This window comes from Juglans regia, chromosome 13, assembly GCF_001411555.2.
Source record: "Juglans regia cultivar Chandler chromosome 13, Walnut 2.0, whole genome shotgun sequence".
Lineage (NCBI taxonomy): Eukaryota > Viridiplantae > Streptophyta > Magnoliopsida > Fagales > Juglandaceae > Juglans > Juglans regia.
This window is the reverse complement of record NC_049913.1, coordinates 12424930-12447959: the sequence shown is the minus strand read 5'-3', so window position 1 is coordinate 12447959 and position 23030 is coordinate 12424930. Positions and strand designations below refer to the sequence as shown.

Sequence of the window (23030 nt, the reverse complement as noted above, 5' to 3'; positions counted from 1 at the left end):
TAATTGCTTTCCAATTGATAGCGATATTCATACCATCCTTTTACTTTCTAACTCCAACGCCTAATCAAATAACACCACCTATGCATGTCTATAAAAAGAGAAGGGACCCGTTTCCTTGGACTGATTGTACCGTATTGCTTAAATCTCCCAAAAAAGCTCAGAAGCTTTGACAATGAAAGATGGATGTCTTTACAGGTGAGGATGAACACAAACAAGTCATGGGTAATTGCGGAATAGCACAGTTCAACTAACATTCATTAGAGACTACGTATCCATCCATTCACTCCGTAGGAGTTTCTTTCTTTCTCTTTTGCCATTCTTTCTTTGTTCTCCAGCATTATACAGAATTAACGCCAGTCATTGTCATTCTGTAGTCTCTTTTATGAAGGAGGACAAGCAAAAGCAAAAGCAAAAGCAAAAGATGACTTGTTTATACTCTTTACGTTACATGAAATAACTTGGAACAAGGCAATTCCATGTGTTTCAACTTAATTTGTTGCATAAACCAGTGATTAATTTCTCCATCTTTTATGATCCTTCAGAATTGATCGGAGCAGGCTCTGTTACAGCTTCTAAACATTGCTGGCAATGGCTAGCTAGCTAGGTTGCGTTTGCTTCAGAAAATGTACAACCGTTCATGCAGACAAGCAGATAAAGGGAAGATTACGTAGGTTGACTTAGGATGTGCCATACGACTCACTGATTGGACCAAGATCTCTTGCAATTATCTGCAATAATGCAAAGAGATTAGAGACTTGAGTTTCTACGTTAAATATTATGAAGTCTACGTGTTATATCTATTTCTCTTCTAATTGTAAAATAAATAAATGTTTGGGACAATTAATTCTAGGCAATATGCATTCACTCTTAGGGCAGGTTTGGGACATAAAATAAAACACAAAATTCTCATCTCATCTCATCATTACACATTTTTCAAATCTTCATACAAAATATAATAAACAATTTAACTTTTTCAAATCCCAAAACAATAATAATATTAAAACTTAATATTTTAAACTTCAAAACAAAATACAAAATTCTCATCTCACCCCCCAAACCTACCCTTACTGTTTGAGGGAAAGGCTTACAGTTAATTGTAGGCTATACATCTACTCTTTGGGATTTTGATAGAATGAGAAAAATAAAAGTATATTATAAATTTTACAACATTTACTAAGCATTTAATGCGGACTGAGAAATTCATTGTGACAGATATAAATACTATAGGCCTTAAGTTCGGGTAGAGAATCTTAAAAGAGATTCAAATACATACAAGTAGCAGTTCGACACAGCATAGTTAACTAGAAGGAAAAGCAAGGTCTGCAGTGTTTAAGACTTAAGTAATCCCATAGTTTGGGCGGTCATGTTAAAAAGGCCCACTCAGGCCCATCCCAGACAAATAGACAGGCCATAAAATGGCCTAACCCAGACTAACAGCTAAAGAATAAGGGCATGCAGGAGAATGATAAATAGGGTTCTTAGAAAATAGATGAATCAAGCGACGATCTCCTACTACTGAGAACGGCATTATACTTTTCATTATATGTATGTATATCCTTTCTATATAAATGACGTATTACAGAAGGGTACAATTCCCACGGTGGGGAAAAAAATGAATGAATTCGATATGGAGCTTGTTCAACTTGTTCCCATAAGAATATGATATGTACGCAAATCGGTAGAGCCATCATCTCTCTGAAAGTTAACCCCTGAGGGCGTGTCCGCGCAGACGTCGATAATAATGTACAAAATGGTTGTCCCCATGACGAGGCTGCATCAGTCATTACCCGAAATGGAAACCAGTCGAACTGAAGGATCTGCTGGAAAGATCTGGCAGCCTGCGGATCGCAAAAACACCAGCTGCAAAGGCACTGACAGAAGCCAAGGCAAAGGCAGGAATGTTTCCTCCGCCAAATAAAGCATCCCATGGCCCAGCACCAAGCGACACGATCATCTAAACATAATAATAACACGGTTGATATAAACATGGACTGGATTAACAAACAAAATATGGGACAAAGCATAGAACTGTCTGTCACAAAGCAAACTAGAGAAAATATATATATATATATATATATCTAGATCATCAATAGGGCTACCATTATAAATAATATATTACAAGCTAGATTGGCTACATCTGAAGGAACAGGAGAAAAATATGAATAGAGGTGACTACAGCACATTGTCACTATAGACTTTTATGCATTGTCCTTTCAAAAAAAAAAAAAAACTTTTATGCATTGGAAATGAAGGTGGAACTTTCATTGGCATAGTAAGTGGAATCTGAAAATATACTGCAAGTAAACATGAAAAGGGACAAAAAGGTAAGGAGAAGATTAGGGGTTGTTTGGATTGAGAGAGCCTCTCAACTCATCTCACTTCATCTAATCATTACAACTTTCCCAAACTCCCACAAAATACAATAAACAATTCAACTTTTTCAAATCTTAAAACAAAAATAATATTAAAAAATAATATTCTAATAAAATTTTATTCAATTTTTAACTTTCATCTCATCTCAACTCATTATCCAAACCTCCCCTAATTGTGACAAAGAAATTAAAAAAAGAAACATGCATCTGAAAGTTTGAAAACAGAAGATCACAGAACGAATCCCCAACAGAGGCATATAGAATCATCAGGACAACATTATCATACTTAACTAGTTAACTGCAAACAAAATTAAAATTTAGATTGTTGTTCTAGGACTGCTCCAAGGAAACATGTAAACAAGCAACCGCTAACATACTAAAAAAATGTGGAAAATTGAAACAGAAAGTATTGAAGAATGTGTAATTACCTGTGGAACAACAATTGCAAGATTCAGAACTCCTATAGCCAGCCCTGCATGGTCATACACGAACTGGTCAGGCTCACAACCAGCTAAAGAACGTGACACAATGAAATGAACATGAAATTGCTACAAACCTTGGCCGCCACCAGAATCAGCAGTCAAATCAGCTGTGACCGAAAATGGAACACTGTATGTAATCTGTAACATGCGAACAGTCAATGCCAGAAAACATAAACATCTGAGGCAGAAATGGAAGCAAATCACGTATTACTTTTTGATAAGTAAATCACGTATTACTTAAAGGAAACTAAGCTTACAGCAAGAGGAAAGCCAAGAAGAGCAAATACAACCAAGGAAGCTATCCTGATTGCCGGACTCCCACCAATTACAATTTGAATCCCTTCAGAATATTCTTTGATGGATACCAAACTAATGATAGCAGTGCCTGCCATGCAGGCAAACACAATAAAATTGCTCATGGCCCATACTAGTCTTGCACCCATCCTCCGACACATTGGTTCAATAAGAAAAGAACTAATGCCAAGAACAACCTACATTAGAAAATAATAAAAAGTCTTCAATAATAAAAAGTCTTCAATAATTAGAAGATTCCATTACTGTCAGGTTGTGAAAACATTCTTACAATAATTTGAATAAGAAAAGATACGATTCAAGTAAAATTTAAAGTACTGATGCTCAATCTTGATTTCTTACTGAATTCAATAGCAAACCGAATGCACCTTCTCTGACACCTTGGTCATATTTCCGTACTTCAGAAAGATCTCCTTTTGGATCTCCATGATAAACTTCCCTCCCCATCCAATCAGTATCAAAAAGAAAGAAAGGAAACCAGGACAACTGCATGCAAAATTATGATTGCAAACAGCGTAAGGTTAATATGGAAGCTCAAAGAAGTCAACATCACATAAGCATACTAACTGAACAATACATGTTTATGTGGCAAAGCGGAAGCTTAAGCCATAATCATTTTGTCGAGAAAATCGAGCAAAATACAAAATTGGAACGTTATGCCATAATAACATTTTACTATACTTCGCCTTTTTCTTAAATCCCAATTGCTAGTTTTTGTTTAAAAGAGTCATTTTTTAAGCACATTAAGGCCTGATTTGTTTTCACAAACCTTTGAAACCATCTCATCTCATCTCAATATCCAAACACCATTCAAACACAAATATTTTTCAATTTCAAATTTTCAACTTTTTCATCTAATCATTATCTAATAATTACAACTTTCCTAAACTTTCAAATAAAACACAAAAAAACAATTCAACTTCTTCAAATCTCAAAATAAAAATTATATTAAAAAAATTCTAACTCTATTTTAACTTTATAATTTTTTTATTTAACTTTTTCTCTCTCCTTTCTCAAAACCCCATAAAAATCTTAACTAAAACCATTTCACTACTATTCACAAATTATCTCACTATTATTCATAGATTTCTCATCTCATCTGTGTAATCAAATGAGGACTAAATCTTCTTGTCTCATTTCTCTTCAAAACTTTGTATGTCAAACCTTCATTTTGCTCTTCTTTTTGTAACAACCCCCCCCCCCCCCCAAGAGGGCCCCCATTTGTGGATTCAGTTATAACAATATCTACAATTGATCATTGTGTGCCTTATTAACTATGATTGAACGTCATACACAACTATTCTGCAATCATACATTTCTAGAGGTTTTAAGGTTGATGTTGTATCTTTATTTGGTTTTTGTGCTGGAGTCATCATTCCCTTCCCCAACCTCTTGTAATTCTCAATATCCACCAGTATCATCCCCTTTCATATTTATACTCCAGTCTTTTAAACTTCAATCAATGTGTTCAACAACAAACAATTACATCATTCCTCATTAATTTTTAGTATATTGACTAGTCGTGTTGCATTTCATCCGAAGTAAACCTGTGTAGAATTGCATTTGTATAAACCATTTTTCAGTCCAGTCACTTGACGTTAAAAAACTCAGTCCAAAACTAAATTACTAATCCAAGGAATGTGAAGTTCCATTTCCTCTTGTATATGACCCGTGTACTTGGGCTTTTGCCTATTCCTACAATCAATAAAATCTTATTTACCGATCAAAAAAAAGGAAGGTGAAGTTCCATTTCCTGTAAACTAATTTCTTCAATTTTTGTGGATCTTTAAAAAAATGCAAATAATAACCAATCAGTGCATCGCTCCAGTTCAGAAGATAGTGACTTTACTCAAGTTCCAAAGATTGTGACGACCGGCTTAAGTGAACAGGAATTTGGGAATTTGACCAACAGAAAAATACATTAAAAGGAAACATTGATATTTTAACTGGACCACTTACCCAAGTAAGAGCCATAACAATAAGCACTGAATCCATTCCGGGTGGTAAATGCCTTAAACTGGTCAATAAATTGACGAACACAGCTCCAGGGCCATCACTAAAGCTTTCATTTTGCTGATCCTCAACTTTAGTGTTGACCTGTGATAGATTTATATCCCTTTCATAAGCACCTGCAGTGTTGTTACCTCTGCCATTATCAACAATTTCTATATCAGGCTTTGACTTTGAAAGTTGAAGGCCATTTTGTAGAGAATCATCCAATAAAGGCGCAGAATCAGATAGATGGTGGGGCTGATTCACACTAAGTGGAACCTCCTTTGCAAAATAAAGAGTCACAAGCAAGCAAAATGTCAGGAAAACCTGCACAAAGACCAAACAACATTCTTGGACTCAGCATCACAAAATAAGAAGACAGCAAAATACTTCAAGCAACAAATTCCTCTTTTAAAAATAAATAAATAAATAAAATCATTTGAAATTAAATGAAGTGAACTACGGAAAGGTAGATGTCTAAAAGAAAAAGGAAAGGCAGAAGTTATGTGGATATAGATGTTTTCTCCTACATCAACCAGCACGAATGATAGACCTTGATCAGGAACCATGAAGTTGGCAGAAATAATTCGAGTCTTTATAGAAAACTATCACATATTAAGTTATTAAAGTACAATGATAGATACCATGTTAAAGCCATGTGATTGACAGAAATGTGTGTATGTGTGTATTTTCTAATAAAAGTCAGAGACGTAAACAGTTACTTAACATAAAAAAAGACTCATGCGAGTAGGGCTGCAAATGAACAGAGCAACTCGGTAACAGCTCGAGCTCGGCTCGTGTATCAGTTCATTTAATAAACGAGATGTCCGTAAACACTAATATAGGTTTGAATATTAAATGAGCAACACTCGTATAAACTTGACTCGTAAACAAAACTCAAATAAGCTCAACTTGACTCGTTTGAACTCGTTTTGAAGTTGTAATGTGTTATATTTATTACGTTTTAGTTATATTTTATATACTTAATTATATATTATTAATTTATTTATAGTTTACGTTATTTTATCTATTTGTATGTTCCCAAAGTGTGTATAGGATAATTGGTATAATAATATATCATGCACCTAGAACTTTTGATTTATTATATTATTAATATATCTTAAATAGTGTAGTTTGTTACAATTATCTTATGTATTATTATTTTTTAATTATAACTATTAAGTTAATTTATTTTTATAAAAAGTTATATCATACAAATTTTTTAATCAAAACTATTTGGTTGAATAGTTAAACGAGAGTTTTTTGTTAAATTTAAAGTTTTTTTTATTAATCAAAAGATAAAAAGATTCAGAATTTTCAGAAAACAAAAAAATCAAGTTCGACTTCAAGTTCAAGCTACCCAAGCTCGAGTCGTTTGTTTATTTTTAGTCGAGCTTGAGCCGAATTTGAACAACATTAATGGTTAACAAGCCGAGTTCGAACAAGGATATTCGAGTTTTATTCGAGTTTGAGCTGAGTTCGAACGAGTAAACATGCTAATCGAGCTCGAGTACCCTTGTTCGAATTCGACTTGACTCGATTCGTTTGCAGCCCTACATGCAAGTAAACTAGTCTCCAAATTAACTCACCACTGCAATAATAAATGCTGCTTTGAGATTTCCGCAGGCTTCACAGCAGGCTCTACTAGTCAGAAATGGAAACCATCTGCTCAAATGAATTCCCAAAATGGAATAATCACCACAAAAATTAAGTGCTGAATTAGAAAATGGAGACAAGAAGTAAAATATCAACTGTAACAAGGGAGGATCTGGACCATGCAAGATTCAAAGCTTATTTTACATATACATGTTTGGCATTAAAAATGAAACACTTGGAATGAAACATGATATATAAGCAAATATGATGCAATGAATAGAATGAATAGGCACATAAAGACAAACTCAAGCTGAATCTGCTGAAGAAGTCAAGAGGGGGTCACCTGTGCCAATTTCCACTAGCACCAGAAGAGAATCCTAGGATGTTTCCGACAGCCATCCATGAGCAAAATACAGCATTTGCTGAATTGCGTTGCTCAGGGCCTAAAAAAGTTGTAACACATCTTATAATGTTTTTCATTGATATATATTTCAAAACATGCAAATAAAGCATGAATAACCAGATATGACTAAATAGATTAGAACCCAGATTAGAAAAATATAGGAGGGAAAGAAATATAAGCCACCTGATAGATCAGCCAAAAGAGCGCGAGCTGGTCCCTACAAGCAATAAAAGGTTCACTGTTTACTCTTATACTTGGTGGTTAACAACATAAGTTTTAATGCATTGTTAATTAGAAGCTAGAAATAAAAATTATTTCAATTAGCTTTACCTGCACTGTATTGTTGGCAAGATCCAGCATCCAGAAGCCAATAATAAAGACAATAGCTGCCCTTGTCCGGGTTCCTTTGTATGTGCTGCATTTAGAAAGATGATTTTTCAAACTCAGAAATCTATATTTTTTAAACAAAAGACAAAATATCAAGAGAAGGCAAGAGAAACCTGCAATGCTCCTTTGTATCACCTAATAAATATCCAACGTCCGCAGAAAACCCGATTAATATCACCTATATTGCAAGACATAGTTTAGCAAAAACAGAAATCTGTAGATACCAACCAATTTAAAAAATACAGAAGTTCCTAACACTCACTGCGGCTGAGATCATGAGAGATCCTACAAGAATAAATGGACGTCTTCTTCCATATTTAGAAGTGCATTTATCACTCCAAATACCAACACAAGGTTGAACCTGAAAAACGATAAGCAACAGACTCAAGAACATTTATTTTGTAAGTAACTGACTCAAGAACATTACTCTTGAATCAAACAGATATAGTATGCAACAGATATATGTATCCCCTTTTATCCTAGATTTGGTGACATCAAGCCACTTACTATTCAACCTTGCAGTCCAACATGTTATCGCCATAAAATACCATTATTTGTTAATTATGTTGGTCGGGAGCTATTTGTATATGTTCGTGCATATTTAGCTGTCAGCCACGCAAGCATGAGTTGTCATCTATATTGCATAACCTGTTACTAACCATATTGAACTAACACATCTATAGCAAACTAATCATTCACGATAGAGACAAGAATCAAAGGGCAGTTAGGTAAGTTCAAGACTGCAAAACTGCAGAGGTCTGGAGTACCAGACGAATGAAACATATGAAACCATAATGTCTATAATTTTCTTCAGATAAAAACTGAGGGACATAATTAATATCAGATCCTACCCATTCTAATGGCAAATCATACCCAATCTCACTAAATAGTGATGATGTTCTACTGCTATTACGCTTGGTATACTTGAGTCCCTTGTAGCAAACTTATTGAATCATCTTCATTAAGCACATGCATTTGCAGAAATAGAAGTATATGATTCCAAAATATTTGGAGATGTCATTCCTACCACCACCCCCCCAAAAAAAAAAGTGTAGCGGCATGACCATCTTGAGATTTCCATTGCCAAAAAATGAGGAAAAACTTTTCAGGCATGCACCAATCACCATAAGATAAGAGTTCATTTAATTAAACCAACACATGACTGGATCCTATATGCATCCCATATGGATTCCAACATATATGATGAAGTCCAAGATATCATAACAATCTGTTTTAGAAATAAAGGCAATCTTCAAAAATGAAAAAACAAAAATCAATAATAAAAAAATTGTATACCGTTGATATAAATGCCATAATTCTGAACAATCAGTCAAATGGTTGAGCAAAAACAAAGGAAATAAAGTAAGTAGTTGCTATCACCTACCACAAGACCGGTAATAGGGCCACATAGCCAAATGAAAGAAGAAAACGCATGTTCTATTCCAAGTGTCTGCAACGATCAGTTAAGAGCATTAGTTAATCAAAGTAAAGCACAATTATAAAATTAAAAAGAATTAGATACAGTTTGCCTCGTCAAGACAAAGATATCAGAAACTATCAAATGAATCATGAAAACAATGAAAAGATAACTCTTTGCATCAATGTATACTGAGAACATTATCAGAAGCGCGGCTGAGATAATATTAATGTAAACATCCTTTTACATAATAACACTAAAGAAGGCTTTGCTTCATGCTTAATAATAACTTGACCTTTTAACATACACCCTAATGCGATAATTTAAGTATTTGATACACTTCATGACACCAAAAATGACCATGTTTACTGTTTTTTTTTTTTTTTGGTTATTTTATAATCTTGAATTCTTAATCATTACATAGCAGTCAAATGGAAAGGCGGGAAGGGGGTAGTTAAACAGAATGGTTTTTTAAGTCTACAAACTCTTCTTCTAACTTATAATATAATTTATTTAAGAGCCGTAATTACATAAGTAATACCAGCGTAACATTGTACGGCGCATTGTTTTTGCTCCAAAGAAGCGCATTAATTTAGGCATTGAAGATCGAGAGACCTAACTAAATGACAGTAGTACAACGTATGGTACATGCCATTAAAATGCCTCTATAGCTCCAAAAAAAATACAATGGTCTCAAAATCAGCACGACGCAAATCACAAGCTTCCACTACTCCCTTTATACGATTATTATAAATTCTACACAAATTATCAACCTTAAAGAAGCATATTAATTATGAAGATCAGAGCCTAAAAAATCTGATACTCGTGCAGATCCGAACCGGTCACAAACCATGCCAAGCAGAAAAATAAAAATATATTTTGAAGAGAGGGTACGGACCTGAATATAGGGAGTTAAAAGCGAGAGCTGTAAGGCCCAGCCGAACTGGACACCGGCGGCGACCGTACAACTGAGAACAAGAGTCATCAAGCTACTGTGCTTCTGTATGGGAGGAAAGGAAGGAGAAGGAGAAGGAGAAGAATTGAATTCGATCCGGTGGTTGGGGGAGTGAAACTCATCGGATCCCATCATTTCCACTTCCGCCTCCTTCTTGAGGTTCTTGTAAGGAACCTGGAAGGAGACTGAGTCCGTGTTGGCTGCCATGATGTAACTGAGATAGCGTTCTTGACTCGGCGATGATGATTAAGAGCGATGGATGGAGGCCCTCATATTAAACTCAATTTATGAAGATCTAAGGGTTTTTGTACAGAGATATGATTCTAGGTTAGTGCGATTGAAGAACCAGAGAAGAAAGAAGAAATTGCAGAAAATGAAAGCTGGTCAAATTTGGGCGGGTGTGGGGGATGACTAATGACTCCGATGCGAACGCGCTATCAGACGAGAGACTCCAGTCGATCACGACCTCTTAAAAAAAAGGCCTATGCCCACGCCGTCCAACTTGAGATCTTTTGAGTATCATCAACGTAATCAAGGGACAAGGATTAATAAAAAGAAACCCCATTTGGGAAAATTTATTTGGTAAAATATGGGCTCCTACGTATTAATTTTTTATTTTTTGTAAAATACAAGAAAATGTTCATAAATATTACTCGAAGCAACCTCACCTGTCGTTAATTTAAGAATGTTGAATCGCATAAAACATTTTCGGGCAACAGATTTTCTGATACTTCATTATTTGCATCAACACATTATAAAATCACAACCTGAAAATGATATAACCACAGGCGTACATGATGTGGTATTACTTTATAATAGAAATGAGGTCAACACAAAATAAATGGTGGCAATTCTAAATTAGTATGGTAAGTAGAAATAACACACGAGCCACCGACACACAAGTTTCTGATGACGTATGCTTCTCTTTTGGACACCCATATATACATAGACATAGAACTGCAAAACACGTATATGTTTTAAGCTACTGGTATACACGAACAAGAACCATAATTGAGTCAACCCAAGGCTTCATTGCTGAACGCCACGACTACCCACGTCAGCTGCAGCTTTAGCCGCACGAGTTAAAGCGTCTGAAACCCAAAGAGCTCCCTTTGAAAAGTAGCTACTGTTTACCACATTGTTTGCAGCTGTTGCAGCTGTTCTTCCTGTTGCAAATAAAGCAGACTTGGTCATCTCTGAGACATGGTACTTTTCCTCCACAGATTTCACCGCATCAACACCTGCACATATCTTATCGGCGAGGCCAAATCTCTGGCTGAGCTCAGCAACCTTGGCTGCCGCACTCGCTGAAACCTGATTGGACTGGTCGAAGGCTTTGGCCCTGCTTAATGCATCTTTACCCAGATCATATCCCTTGGCTAGCATGGTTATAACTACTTCCACTGCCTCTCCAGTGCTGGGAAATTGGCTTCTCTGTGTAGACTGCCAATGTAGAAAATACTTAGCTAAGAGAAATTTAGAAAAACAGGTCATTATGCAACAAGCTACAATCATTGGAGCGACTAGAAGACAAGACACACACAGCTGAACCAGGTTCCTCGTCATGCCTATGTGAATGCCTGCCCCAAAAATCAAATTCATCTTCATATTGCCCCCAGCTTGTTATACATACACGTTGATCCAAAATTGTGGCACCCTGATGGAAAATTTTCAAGGAGATTATATAAACAAAGTGTCACAAGTTCTTCATGCCAAAGGATAGGAAAAAAACCATGAAATTAAGAAAAATCATTACACAAGGCCTTTTTTTTTTATAAGTACAGATATAAATGACAGTGCAACGTGACCGTATGACACAAGGTTATATAAAATGGTGGGAAAGAGTATATATTGATCGCCAGCTACTATAATGAATGCTAAGACATTTCCATTAAATAAAGGATAATTTTATCTGGAGCACAAAAATTTTAATAATCCAATACGTCGTGTTAGTGAAAAATTTATGTATACATATGTCGACGTCTGTGCCTGCAGTGTATGAGAGAGAGAGAGAGAGAGAGATATTACATTAAAACATCATCAAAATCATTGCTGTAGCTAATAACACCATTACTGTTTGAATTATACAATAGATGTAATTACCAAGGGCATGCACTATAATTATAATCTAAATACTCCAGTTCATTCTCTATCTCTCACTGTTTGTTTCCTTCTTTTGTGGTGGGGGATTTGGGGGAGGGGGTGGACGGGTTAAAATTGTCCCACATGCTGGCAATCATCAGCCTAAGGCATCTGTCAGCTTCAGTATGGATTTGGGATGTAATTCTTATTGCTGGCCAGAGAAGAAGTTTCTCCCTAAGTACAAATTTTCTCTTGCTAATCTCATTATTTTCAGTATTGACAGACAACAGCATTTTGCAAGTTAAATCTCATATAGAATGATTCATCGCATATAGTGTCGGCGAATTAGGTAGAATTTTGCAAGTTTACTTCTGCATAATCAGATGACACAAGTCAGGCAGTGAAATATTCCTATTGGTCTGTAGAACAGCTAAGCAGATCCAACACGACAATTTTAGCTTTATAACACATGAGAGATTTGATGTGATCACAATTCCCGGTCAGTCAATTTGACAAAATTTGGTCACCAATTATAGGGTATCATGAAATACAGGTACCTGACTACATGCAGACCACTAAAGATTCTAACTTTTGTGCCTTACACTAGAGAGATTTGGTCACAATATCGCTTTTCTAGCAATGAGTTTTGTCAATACTCACACTAAGCAAGCAAGCAGTCTCTTTAGAATAGGCATCTTTGAATGCCACATAGGCAGTGCAGGCATGTTCGCCTGATCTGTAACCAAAAAAGAGTCCATGTTAGGGAAAAATAGATACACTCCACATGCTAGAGCTATGTACAGTAAAGTGCCAGAAATTAGCAGTATGCTTCCATTACCACTTCAGTGTTAGTTAAATTTAAAAACATTATGGTAAACAAATAAATAATGGGAATAGAACACAAAATACCAATTGTAACTCAGCCTAAATGCTTACATCCATGGCATAAAAACCCAAAGGGTGTTATCTTTTTAATTCACTCCAATTAGTATCATATGGCAATGAATCGATTTTATTATGGGATATGCACAATTTGATAACAATTATGATCCTTTGATTTAGTCTGTCCTTTCTGATAATATCAATACGTGAGTTTACAATCTATACTTCATCACAGCCTCTTAAATTGTGCCCAAAATCCTAGATGAACCACGATCCAAAAAGCTTGAAATTGTCTTTCAATGTATGACAACTGACCAACAAAACAGAAAAAAGCTGTTTTACTCACCAAATAGGGTCTGCTTTAAATGCACATAACATTAAAAATATCATTAAAATGACAACCCCTCAATTATCAATCCAAAGGAGATGCTCCCCTAAAGATGCCACTGTCATATTTTCGTGGTAAAATCATTTGCTATGATGCAAGGTTCCCTGAGCCAAAATTACATGAGTAGAAGTTAAAACTATTAGTATGCATAAAGAAGTGGAAGTTTCCCTATCACATATGGGAAATCACAAGAAGGTAGACAACATCAGCTGATTAACAAGGTGGTGAAGAAAGTCACCGTAAAAGGAAAATGAAGCGAGAGAAGAAATTCAAGAGAATCTGATTGACCAGCTCTGATGTCAAGATAAATTTTGAAGTAAATGTTCTTTTAACAATGGAGAATAAAATGACATAAAAGATCAAACTGACCCAACCCTAATGGTGTACATCCACGATGCAAGACTCCAAAGTGCTATATCTCTCCAATTCACTTGAATTAGTAACACTATACGGGATTAACACAATTTGGCAATGGCAAACCCTTAGTTTACTCTTTATATAACAATCAATCCCTTGATCTACCCTTCGTCATCACAACCAATGATACCTCAACAGTTTACAAGAAAAAAAGTATTTTCAAGCCATTTAGAGCTGACTATGATCCAGTTAACAACAAGAATTAATGATCTCTCTCATGATGAAATTGTTAACAAAATGATAAAATTTATATATTCAGTTCCAGGTACGATAAAACTATGAAATATGCAACTTTTGAAATGCCGCCAAGATTGAAAGACTATCACTTTCAACCAGACATTAATATGCCAAACTCTACGATGTAATCGATAGAACACTCCAAGCATCAAGAACAGATTCTGACAAGAAAATACGGGCACGTTGAATTCCAATACTGAATAATTGTTTTATAAGTAATTCCAATACTAAATAATTAGGAATATACTGATGCTACCTGACGATTTCAACGTGCTCAATCGCACCAGAGAAAGAGAAAAAGTCGTAAACGTCCTCTTCCGTCGCATTCGGAGACAGACCCGTAACTTCTATGGTATATTCACCAGGATTCATGTTTCTAAAAGTCTCTAACCTGGATGAAATGAATAGAGAAATTGGGAAAAAAATTTATACCTTGAAACATAAAATTATTCAACACAACAAAGAGAAACAAGATCAATTGATTTATATCTCTGATCAGTGGGAAATAAATCTAAGTAATTATAATACACGAAAAGGAGCAATCGCGTGAGCAACAAAAGCAAAAACATGATAACAATTCCAAGTTCTGTATTTGGAGTAATTGTAATTTTTTTTTGCTTACTGGTGGTTGATGAAGAGTAAGATCGGAACTTGTAGAGGAAGGAAGCGACTCCAGTGGAGATCGATATAGCGAGACGAAGAAGACGTAACCTAAGGGATCTGTTGGGTTGAAAGGTAAGATTTTTTTTTTAATTCGGGTAAGATTTTTTATTCGGGTAGTTTGTCGTTTTTCCAGTTGAATTTGGGAATTGGGAACAAATATCCGAGACTTTCCGGTGAATCCGAATTGTTGGCCCAGTTTTTATTTTCGGGTTAGTTGCACGTTTTGTGTTCGGGTGGTGAGGTTTCTGGTGCAATGCAGTGCAGCTAATGTTGGGCTTTTAACTACAAAAGAGCTATTAAATTTCAAGCCCACACATACAAAGCCCAATATGGAGGAGATGGGCTTAGTGATAGATAAGAAAAGCAAGACATAACATATAGTATAAAATAATGTTAAATATAATTTTAGAGTATGCAAGTTTCGCGCACTTACTTAAAAAAAAAATTATAATTTATTATTAAAAAAGTAATTTTTTTAAGTAAATCTCATATTTATTCACTCTTTTAAAAGGAAATGTGCGAGATTTAGATACCTTAAAATGACAAATATCGTTTCACAGTTAGAAATGGGGAGAGGGATCATAGGCAAGAAAATAAAAAAAAATTAATTCTCTAATAACTGCAAAACAAATAATTATACTAAATCTTGATCGATCAATATTCTACCACGTACATAACATAGAGGACCAATTATAAGTGTTGTATCCTACTTAGTACCTGAAAAGGTAACACTTCAAGCGTAACTGCTGTGAGGATATCTTCATATTTATAGAAATATTTACAGCTATATATGTTAACATTGCTATATGTTAACGTTACAACAGAATAACTATTTTGAAATTTAAAAAGCTACTATATAAGTAGAGAATCCTCTTGATTGTCTCCGAATTCTCCTCTTCCGTATTTGTCTTTGGGTTCTTCTCTAATGGATTCTCCTCTAATGCCCCCCCCCCCTCAAAGTTGGCATGGTGGAATGTGGAGACACGCACAACTTGGCACGATGCAAGAGATATTGTAGTTTAGCAACCCTTTTTGTGAAGACATCTACTAGTTGTAGTTGAGAGAGGGAACAAATGCCAAACTAAGAACCCATTGAGCAACAAGATCTCTAACAAAATGGTAGCCAACGTCGATAGGCTTAAAGCGAGATTTGGTGACAGGATTTGATGCTATAAATATGGCACTATTATTGCCACATAGGAAATTTGGAGGAGAGGAGAGTGGGATATGTAGTTCGCATAATAGCTGAAGTGTCAAAGAGAGTTCGGCAGCTACAAATGCAAGAGCCCTGTATTCTGCCTCAGTGTTGGAACGTGCAATGGTGATTTGCTTCTTAGAACACCACAAAATTAAATTTCGACCAAAATAAACAGCAAAACATGTAGTAGACCGTCAAGTATCAGGATAACCCGCCCAATCAGCATCAAAGTAACCAACCAGAGTTGAACAAGGATCCCGTGATAGTTGAAGACCATAGTAATAGGTGCTTTTAACATATAGCAAAATACACTTCAAGGCACGAAAGTGATCAATAGTAGAAGCATGCATTTATTGACAGATGGTTTTAACACTGTAAGACAATTTTGGATGTGTGAGAGTCAACTATTGCAAGGCTCCAGCCAATGAGCAAAATTGTGTTGCATCTGAATATGTTGTACCAGTTTCGAAAATATGAGAACCGACCACAAGGGGTGTGGAAATTGGTTTGCAATCCACCATTTCAGCGTGTGTCAAAAGATCTAGAGAATATTTAGCTTGACTCAGAAAAAAGCCTTTGTCATTAAGAATAACCTCAACACCAAGAAAATAATGGAGATCACCCAAATCTTTCATAGAAAATTCGGTGGCAAGACGGTCAATAAGAGTACGAAGCATGGTTGGACTATTGCCAGTAATAACCATATCGTCAACATACAAAAGGAGATAAATAACACCATGTTGACCGTGATAGACAAAGAGAGATGAATCTGCACGGCTCGCAAGAAACCCAAGACCAAGAAAGCTAGAGAGACGAATTTGCACGGCTTGCAAGAAACCCAAGACCAAGCAAAAAATTGCTAAAATGCTAAAACCAAGCCCTTGAAGCCTGTTTTAGGCATAAAGGGCACGCTGCAAACGACAAACATGATTTGGTAATTGTGGGTCAATATAATCTAGGAGTTGTTCCATATAGACTTCCTCTAAAAGAAAGCCATGAAGAAACCGCATTTTTTACATCAAGCTGATGAAGATGCCAACCATGCATGGCGGCAAGAGATAAGATAATCCGAATAGTAGTAGGGTGAATAACTGGACTAAAAGTCTCTTCAAATTGATGCCATGCTTCTGAGAAAATCCTTGTGTAACAAGGCGAGCTTTGTGACGCTCGATAGTTCCATTTGCTCGAAGTTTTGTTTTTTGAATATCCATCGAAAACTGACAATATTTTGGTCAGAAGGACGAGATACCAAGTGCCAAGTATTATTTTGCTTAAGTGCGATAATTTCATCATCCATGACAGAGAGCCATTCTTGGCAAGATGTACCTAAAACCATAGAAGAGTTGACAAAGCAATTAACGAATGAATAGTGCAAGGCTTAAGAATACTGCCCTTTGCACGAGTAATCATTGGGTGTGTAGAGAAAGTCGGTTGGGAGGTTGAAGGAGGTAGTGAAGGTATGACTTCCGATGCCATCGCAGGCGAGGATGGTTGAGAAGAGGCAACAGACATGGAAGACGTTGTTGCAGTTGAAGGCAGCACAAGTGGCAGCAAATTGCTGTTGTTGTTGTCTCAGGATTCTTCTCTAACGGATTATCCTCTAATAGTACTCAATATAGGTCCTTAGGTGTCTTAATGCAAACAAGAGATTCGAGTCTCCGTCAACAAGCGTGAGAAACATACTGGTCACTTATTAGTAGAGATAACCTCGTTAGATTTAATTTGAAACATGGTAAACTACTCAACTTAGAGTTTCCATTCCTTTTTTATTATAGAAACATGACCTTTTATTTCTTCTCTACTAATTGTGATTTGAGGATAAGATGGCCATCCACATGCAATTTGGCACCAAAATATCTTTCAGCATGCGCCTCCTGATAATCACAGCTATTTGAATTATCGATACGAGCAGATCAATTTGTCCAATATTATCTCCAAATTCCAAAATGCACCGATTTGCGAGGTTTGACGAAAATAAAGGAAGTTGATCCCAGCCCAACTTGCATATGATCATAATATGCCTTGCCTTGAGAAACACGGCAAAAGAGTATTCATTAACCAAAGTGTATGTAGTTAATTGATTGGGGAACGAGTTGGTTACCTGGTTCGTACGTAGTTATAATTACTTGCATCCAAGAACAAAGGAATCAAACAGGTGAGAGACATAAATTCCAATTTCCAAATACATGTGTTCCACTTCATTACTCAAGGAGTTACACTGGTCTAAAACTCGACAATATATAGCAACGACTGGGTCGCAATAATTAATACGGACCTAACAAAATCTTTTGAGAGTACATGAATTGAAAGTAACTTAGCAGTGAATTCTCTGCGTTGCCTTTCTCCCCAGCTTCCGGCTCCTAATTCATATAGAAAAATTTTAAACATAAACATCACACTCTTACACACCACTTAAAAATATATAATTTTACTCTTCCATCCTCATATTTCATAAAACTTCTGTATACCACCACTTATTCATATAAGGTACTAAAAACTGCCTCACAGGCCAGGGCAAAAGCAAATTATAATTAGGCGACTGAGACTCTATAAGTCCCACTCCCTGCCCTCCGGGCCCCCTGGCATTCTCTTTCGAACATATTTGAAGATCTCGACGTGCATGAGGAGTGGGGGCAAATCCGTTTAATTACTTCATCTCGTTCACTCAAATATATATGTATTATAAGAAATGATAAACTAACAACTAATTTACTACTCTTAAACTACTATTGAATCAAATAATATTTTTTTAAAATTTGATTTTGCTTTTTGGTTTTGATTTGATGTATTTAAAATTTGAAAATTTTTTATTTTATAAATAGTAGATAAATTGTAGATGGGTTGTTAGTGTATCCCTACTCATGATGTATTATACATGAAAGATGAGATGAAGTCGACGTACGGTCATCGATCGTGGTGGACATGATGTTTAATGAGTTATAGTAGTGACGGAAACATATGCAACGTAAAATCAGGACGTCTATCAACATGTTAGCTAGCTAGACACTGTCATCGTCTAGGTTCATGAGGGTCTAGCTCTAGGTTTTTCGCGTAAGAGATCGCTAGCTGGAGTTGTACAAGCTTGATGCTACTGCACAATAATATAGTAGCCTTGAGAACAAAAACTAATACAGCCACTTATAAGTTGGAAGTAATTAGCCACGTTTACTGGCAAAAGATAATGAAAATCTCTACCCGCTTATGGTAGCAAAAGAAGACATGCACGCACAGCTGCTTGATTCTAGATACAAAAAGAGCTTCAGAGCAACTCAAAAAATGAGTAGTACTCTAGAAGTCTTTTTATTATATGATTAGTTAATAATTACTACATTACGTTTGAAAATTAAGGGATACCACGGAGCCCGTCATGTTGACCCTTTGTGCTGCGGCCCAGTGCCCGATGATCCCTAGCTAGCTATATATATGGCAGAAGATATTTAGATAGCTTAAGAACGTACGTACAAAGCACATGCAGAGAGTGATAACGATCTCTAGATAGCTAATATATTACATAAGTAAACTCCTGATAATGGCCGCTTGAGCGCTATCAGTGTCTGTTGTTGCCAAAAGGTCGGACAAGCGGTCGCTAAGGCCGTCCACCTCTTTGTGTAAGCTTCGAATATAGTTGCAAGTCTCCTGCAAGACCTTGGAAGCCGAGACCTGCCCGCCGAATATTTAAGCTTTCTGGTTAGCAAACAGGGATCGATTTTCACAGACAATTAATATTATTATATGTACATATATTTCTTCTATGTAAGCAAGAGATCATGAGTTCTGGCCTCTAGGCAACAATTGTTGTGCCGGTCCACACCTCAAGTTGTGGACACAGAATAAGTGGAGGCTGTGAGGTGACTTATCTACCAAAGCAAATGAAGTCCACACGTGAAAGAGAGAGAGATTAGGGAGAGAGAGAAACGATATATACCTTGTCGGAGCGCCTATTGCGGATCTCAGGGATGAGTTGTTGTAACTTAGAAACAAGATCGGTGATCTGGTCATCAGTGATATTCCTGGAAACACCTGACTGCTGCCTGGAACTGGATCTTCTGCTAGACATTGTTAGGGTTGGCGTGTCAGAAATAGATTAAAGATAAGGAGAGGGAATTGGCTTAGAAAGACAAACGTTGAGGGGGTTTGTCAGAGAAAGCTAGAAAACTACGTTATCTTGAAGGAAGAGATGGGTATAATGAGGGGATCAGTAGGGAGAGATCATACACGAGGGAGGGAACTTAAAAGAAGAGGAGGGAATAGAGCAAGTATTTGATCAGGTTAAGCTATAGACAGAGAGATATGGGAGCCATGAACAAAAAAAGAACTAGAGAAGTGGTGTTGGGGGTGAAGAAGACAAGTGCATGGGAAAAAGCGGTGGGCTATGGTGCTTCTTAAATAGGGTCGTGTGTGTAGTGTGTGCGCGCGCGCCGGGGAGAGAGAAGGATCTGTGTCCGAGGGAGTAGAGAGAGAGAGACTCGGATACCCACCCCCCATACCCTCGATTCTGAGCGTGTCCCCAAACTGGGGTTAGAGTTCAAGTGGGTTAAGGAAGATGTGCTTGTTTATCGGCCAACGACGCGGGTCCTCTTTGTGTCAGCATCAGCACACAAGCCCATGTTATCTTACCATTTCCTGTCATTTGAATTATTTAATTTTTTACATTGTTAACTCAGTAATAATAGATGAATATTTACTGTTATTTATTATTTTATTATTATTATTATTATTTTTTATTTTTTTTTTTATAAAATATTGAAGAGTACTTCATTGTCCAAATATAGGTAAGTCTCGTATTTTTTCTTTAAAAAAATAAGATTTATTAATAAAAAATATAATATTTTTCTTATGAATTATAAATATTTTTACTTTAAAAAAACATGCAGGACTTACCCACTTTAAGACAATAAATATCATTTATCTGACTAAAATAAGCTTACAATTATTTTATAAATTATCTTATTAACTTTATTTCAAATAAAGAGTACTTATATGAAATCAATTTTATTAAAAGAATAATTTTTAATAAAGTCTTTTATTAACTAACTTTAAAAAGAATTATGTCTTATTACCTAAAATAGGTAATGTGTAGAGATCATCACTTGCCTAAAATATTAAAGTTAATTTAGTTTTATTCTAATACTCCCGAACTCATACGTGGAATGATTAATTAAATAAAGTAAATGTGGAGTTAAGGTTGGAAGGCGTGACTCTTACTATTTACCATCATAAATTACTCTTATATTAAAAAATTAAACTAATAAATAAAATTAATTATTTAACTTATGTTCCAATAATACTACACTACTGGACAAACATAAATTTCATTTTAATATTTAAAACAAATATTTATCTCTTTCTAGTTCACTGGATACATATTATTAGATTAGTAATATTACATATAATCGTAAAATATATAAGTATTCTACAGTTTATTATTTAAAAAAATAATTTTTTTTATATAAATTTTGTATTTATTTATATTTTAAAATAATTATATAATATTTGTAAATATTATTTTTTATTGGAGAAGTAGTGTGGGGTTGTTTGGAAGTTGCAAAAACAGAAGAAAAGGATGAGATTGTTGACCAGTCAGATAAGGTATAGCCGGGCGGGCCAATGCTCAAATCGTAGCAGTACCACTCCAGTCTCTCAGAAACGACATTGCATGTGTCATGATCTCGTAAACTCTGCCGTGTTAACATTCAACCAACCCCCAATTCTCTGGCGCAGCGCATGTCTTATTCGGTTCCTACTTTTCTCATCATCAACGTTTCTTTAGGAGTGAAATATGGTACGACATCATACTCTATACACACAACCACCTTCGATGTAAAATTTCCTAAGTTTATTGACACGTCAGATTTTAAAAAAATATTTATATTTTCGGACGAAAGTATTATATTTATATAATTTTTTTCAGTTAAACTGCAATTAATATATATGCTATCTAAAATTAATTTGTAACGTTACAAGTCCACACGTGACAATTAGGATATGTTTCAATCTTTCCCGGCGAGATTCCTGGTATATCAAGTGCTCACTTTGTCGAAGCATGGAGTGGCATCATGCATGCATCCGCATTAATCTTGGATTTATGTATATATTAGGAATTTACCGCAGCATTAATTTCACTGGAAGGGTTAATCAACTAATTATATACAATGGCATTATTAATTCGAGAGGATCGGAGGATAAGGGGATAAGCCAAAACTGTAAGGAAACTAGGTAAAATCATGTGAACGTACAATTGCATGTGCCTAATTTTTATTTTTATTTTTTTTAATTTCTGAGCCATGTGCCTAATTTTTAGGTATCGATTAGTTACCATTGATGTGTAACAAATGTTCAATTAAAAATTATATATATAGCAGTCAGGATTTAAACATAAAAAATAAAAGGCCCAAAGAATTAATTAAAAAGTAAGAATTTTTTTAATATTATGACATAATTATATATATAAACGTACTACTTCAGAAACAATTCAGGATATATATATCAGTTAATTTATTATTTTAAAACCTGCTAGCATATATGTACGTACAGTAGTACTAAAAAAATAATAGTTATATTGAAGTATTATTTTATTTCTAAAACTTAGTACAAACAATAAAACTATTGCTGAAAAGCTTCGTGCATGTGCAGAAGCACGTGTTAAGTACTAGTAATAATTATATTATAAAGGAGCCGAATTAGTATTTCCTAGGTTTTTCCATACAAGCGATCATCATTAATTATTTTGATTATATGTAAATTAAGTAATCCAAATCAACAGCTTCCTCCAAAATGTATAAAATAATAAATTAATTAATTAATGACAAAAAAGTAAATTATAAACATGTATATATATAATAATTAGAATAATTCTTCTCATCACTTAATATTCACTATTTCATACTTTATGTTCTATAAAAAAAAATAAAAAATAAAAAAAGCAAAAAAAAACAAAAAATCCAAATTAAGACAGACCGAGTAAATGCCGACCAACTGCTCACGTTTTGCTGAAAGCGGGGAGTAATCAATTCAGTCTGATGAGAGTAGTAGTACTCTTACTTGAAAACTGCAGTCAATGAACTTTTTGAGGCCGGCCGTCTGCATGTGCACACCAACACCATATATATGTCTCACACGCCATCTCCCAATATTGCAAGCTCTGGTACTGAAGATCGAAGCTTGCTTTTTCTGCAACGTACTGAAACTGCAAAGGCTTTAAACAATTAAAAAGTAAGAGAGATATCAAATTGAATTAAGGGGTTATA

At 35.3% G+C, this 23030-nt stretch overlaps 3 protein-coding genes across 3 annotated transcripts; all 3 read right to left on the bottom strand.

Moving 5' to 3' along the window:
- Positions 1–1490: 1490 nt before the first annotated feature.
- On the bottom strand, positions 1491–10393 carry LOC108988791 (sucrose transport protein SUC3). Its single transcript, XM_018962151.2, has 14 exons — positions 9860–10393; positions 8929–8994; positions 7807–7905; positions 7658–7722; positions 7488–7572; positions 7341–7374; positions 7098–7197; positions 6748–6823; positions 5126–5485; positions 3509–3652; positions 3112–3345; positions 2929–2992; positions 2801–2844; positions 1491–1954 (listed from the first exon to the last, which is right to left on the bottom strand). The coding sequence occupies exons 1-14, from the start codon at positions 10121–10123 to the stop codon at positions 1784–1786; spliced, it is 1806 nt and encodes a 601-aa protein (XP_018817696.1). The 5' UTR covers positions 10124–10393; the 3' UTR covers positions 1491–1783.
- A 297-nt stretch (positions 10394–10690) lies between these two features.
- On the bottom strand, positions 10691–14675 carry LOC108988801 (binding partner of ACD11 1). The gene is made up of 5 exons (XM_018962167.2): positions 14545–14675; positions 14179–14313; positions 12659–12734; positions 11460–11573; positions 10691–11359 (listed from the first exon to the last, which is right to left on the bottom strand). The coding sequence occupies exons 2-5, from the start codon at positions 14292–14294 to the stop codon at positions 10946–10948; spliced, it is 720 nt and encodes a 239-aa protein (XP_018817712.1). The 5' UTR covers positions 14295–14313; positions 14545–14675; the 3' UTR covers positions 10691–10945.
- Positions 14676–19029: 4354 nt separating this feature from the next.
- On the bottom strand, positions 19030–20297 carry LOC109015019 (transcription factor PRE6-like). Its single transcript, XM_018997512.2, has 2 exons — positions 19709–20297; positions 19030–19443 (listed from the first exon to the last, which is right to left on the bottom strand). The coding sequence occupies exons 1-2, from the start codon at positions 19838–19840 to the stop codon at positions 19291–19293; spliced, it is 285 nt and encodes a 94-aa protein (XP_018853057.1). The 5' UTR covers positions 19841–20297; the 3' UTR covers positions 19030–19290.
- Positions 20298–23030: the final 2733 nt, after the last annotated feature.

What these genes read in the sequence shown, in the direction of transcription:
- LOC108988791 (XM_018962151.2), bottom strand. Translation starts at nt 10,123, where the DNA reads ATGGCAGCCAACACGGACTCAGTCTCCTTCCAGGTTCCTTACAAGAAC. An exon ending in CTCTCATGATCTCAGCCGCA is followed by an intron (nt 7,723 to 7,806) that starts GTGAGTGTTAGG and finishes CTTGCAATATAG; the next exon opens with GTGATATTAATCGGGTTTTC. An exon ending in TTCTTGGCTTTCCTCTTGCT is followed by an intron (nt 2,993 to 3,111) that starts GTAAGCTTAGTT and finishes CGCATGTTACAG; the next exon opens with ATTACATACAGTGTTCCATT.
- LOC109015019 (XM_018997512.2), bottom strand. Translation starts at nt 19,840, where the DNA reads ATGTCTAGCAGAAGATCCAGTTCCAGGCAGCAGTCAGGTGTTTCCAGG. An exon ending in GCAATAGGCGCTCCGACAAG is followed by an intron (nt 19,444 to 19,708) that starts GTATATATCGTT and finishes TTCGGCGGGCAG; the next exon opens with GTCTCGGCTTCCAAGGTCTT.
- LOC108988801 (XM_018962167.2), bottom strand. Translation starts at nt 14,294, where the DNA reads ATGAATCCTGGTGAATATACCATAGAAGTTACGGGTCTGTCTCCGAAT. An exon ending in AGACTGCTTGCTTGCTTAGT is followed by an intron (nt 11,574 to 12,658) that starts GTGAGTATTGAC and finishes ATTTTCCATCAG; the next exon opens with GGTGCCACAATTTTGGATCA. An exon ending in ACGAGGAACCTGGTTCAGCT is followed by an intron (nt 11,360 to 11,459) that starts GTGTGTGTCTTG and finishes CTACATTGGCAG; the next exon opens with TCTACACAGAGAAGCCAATT.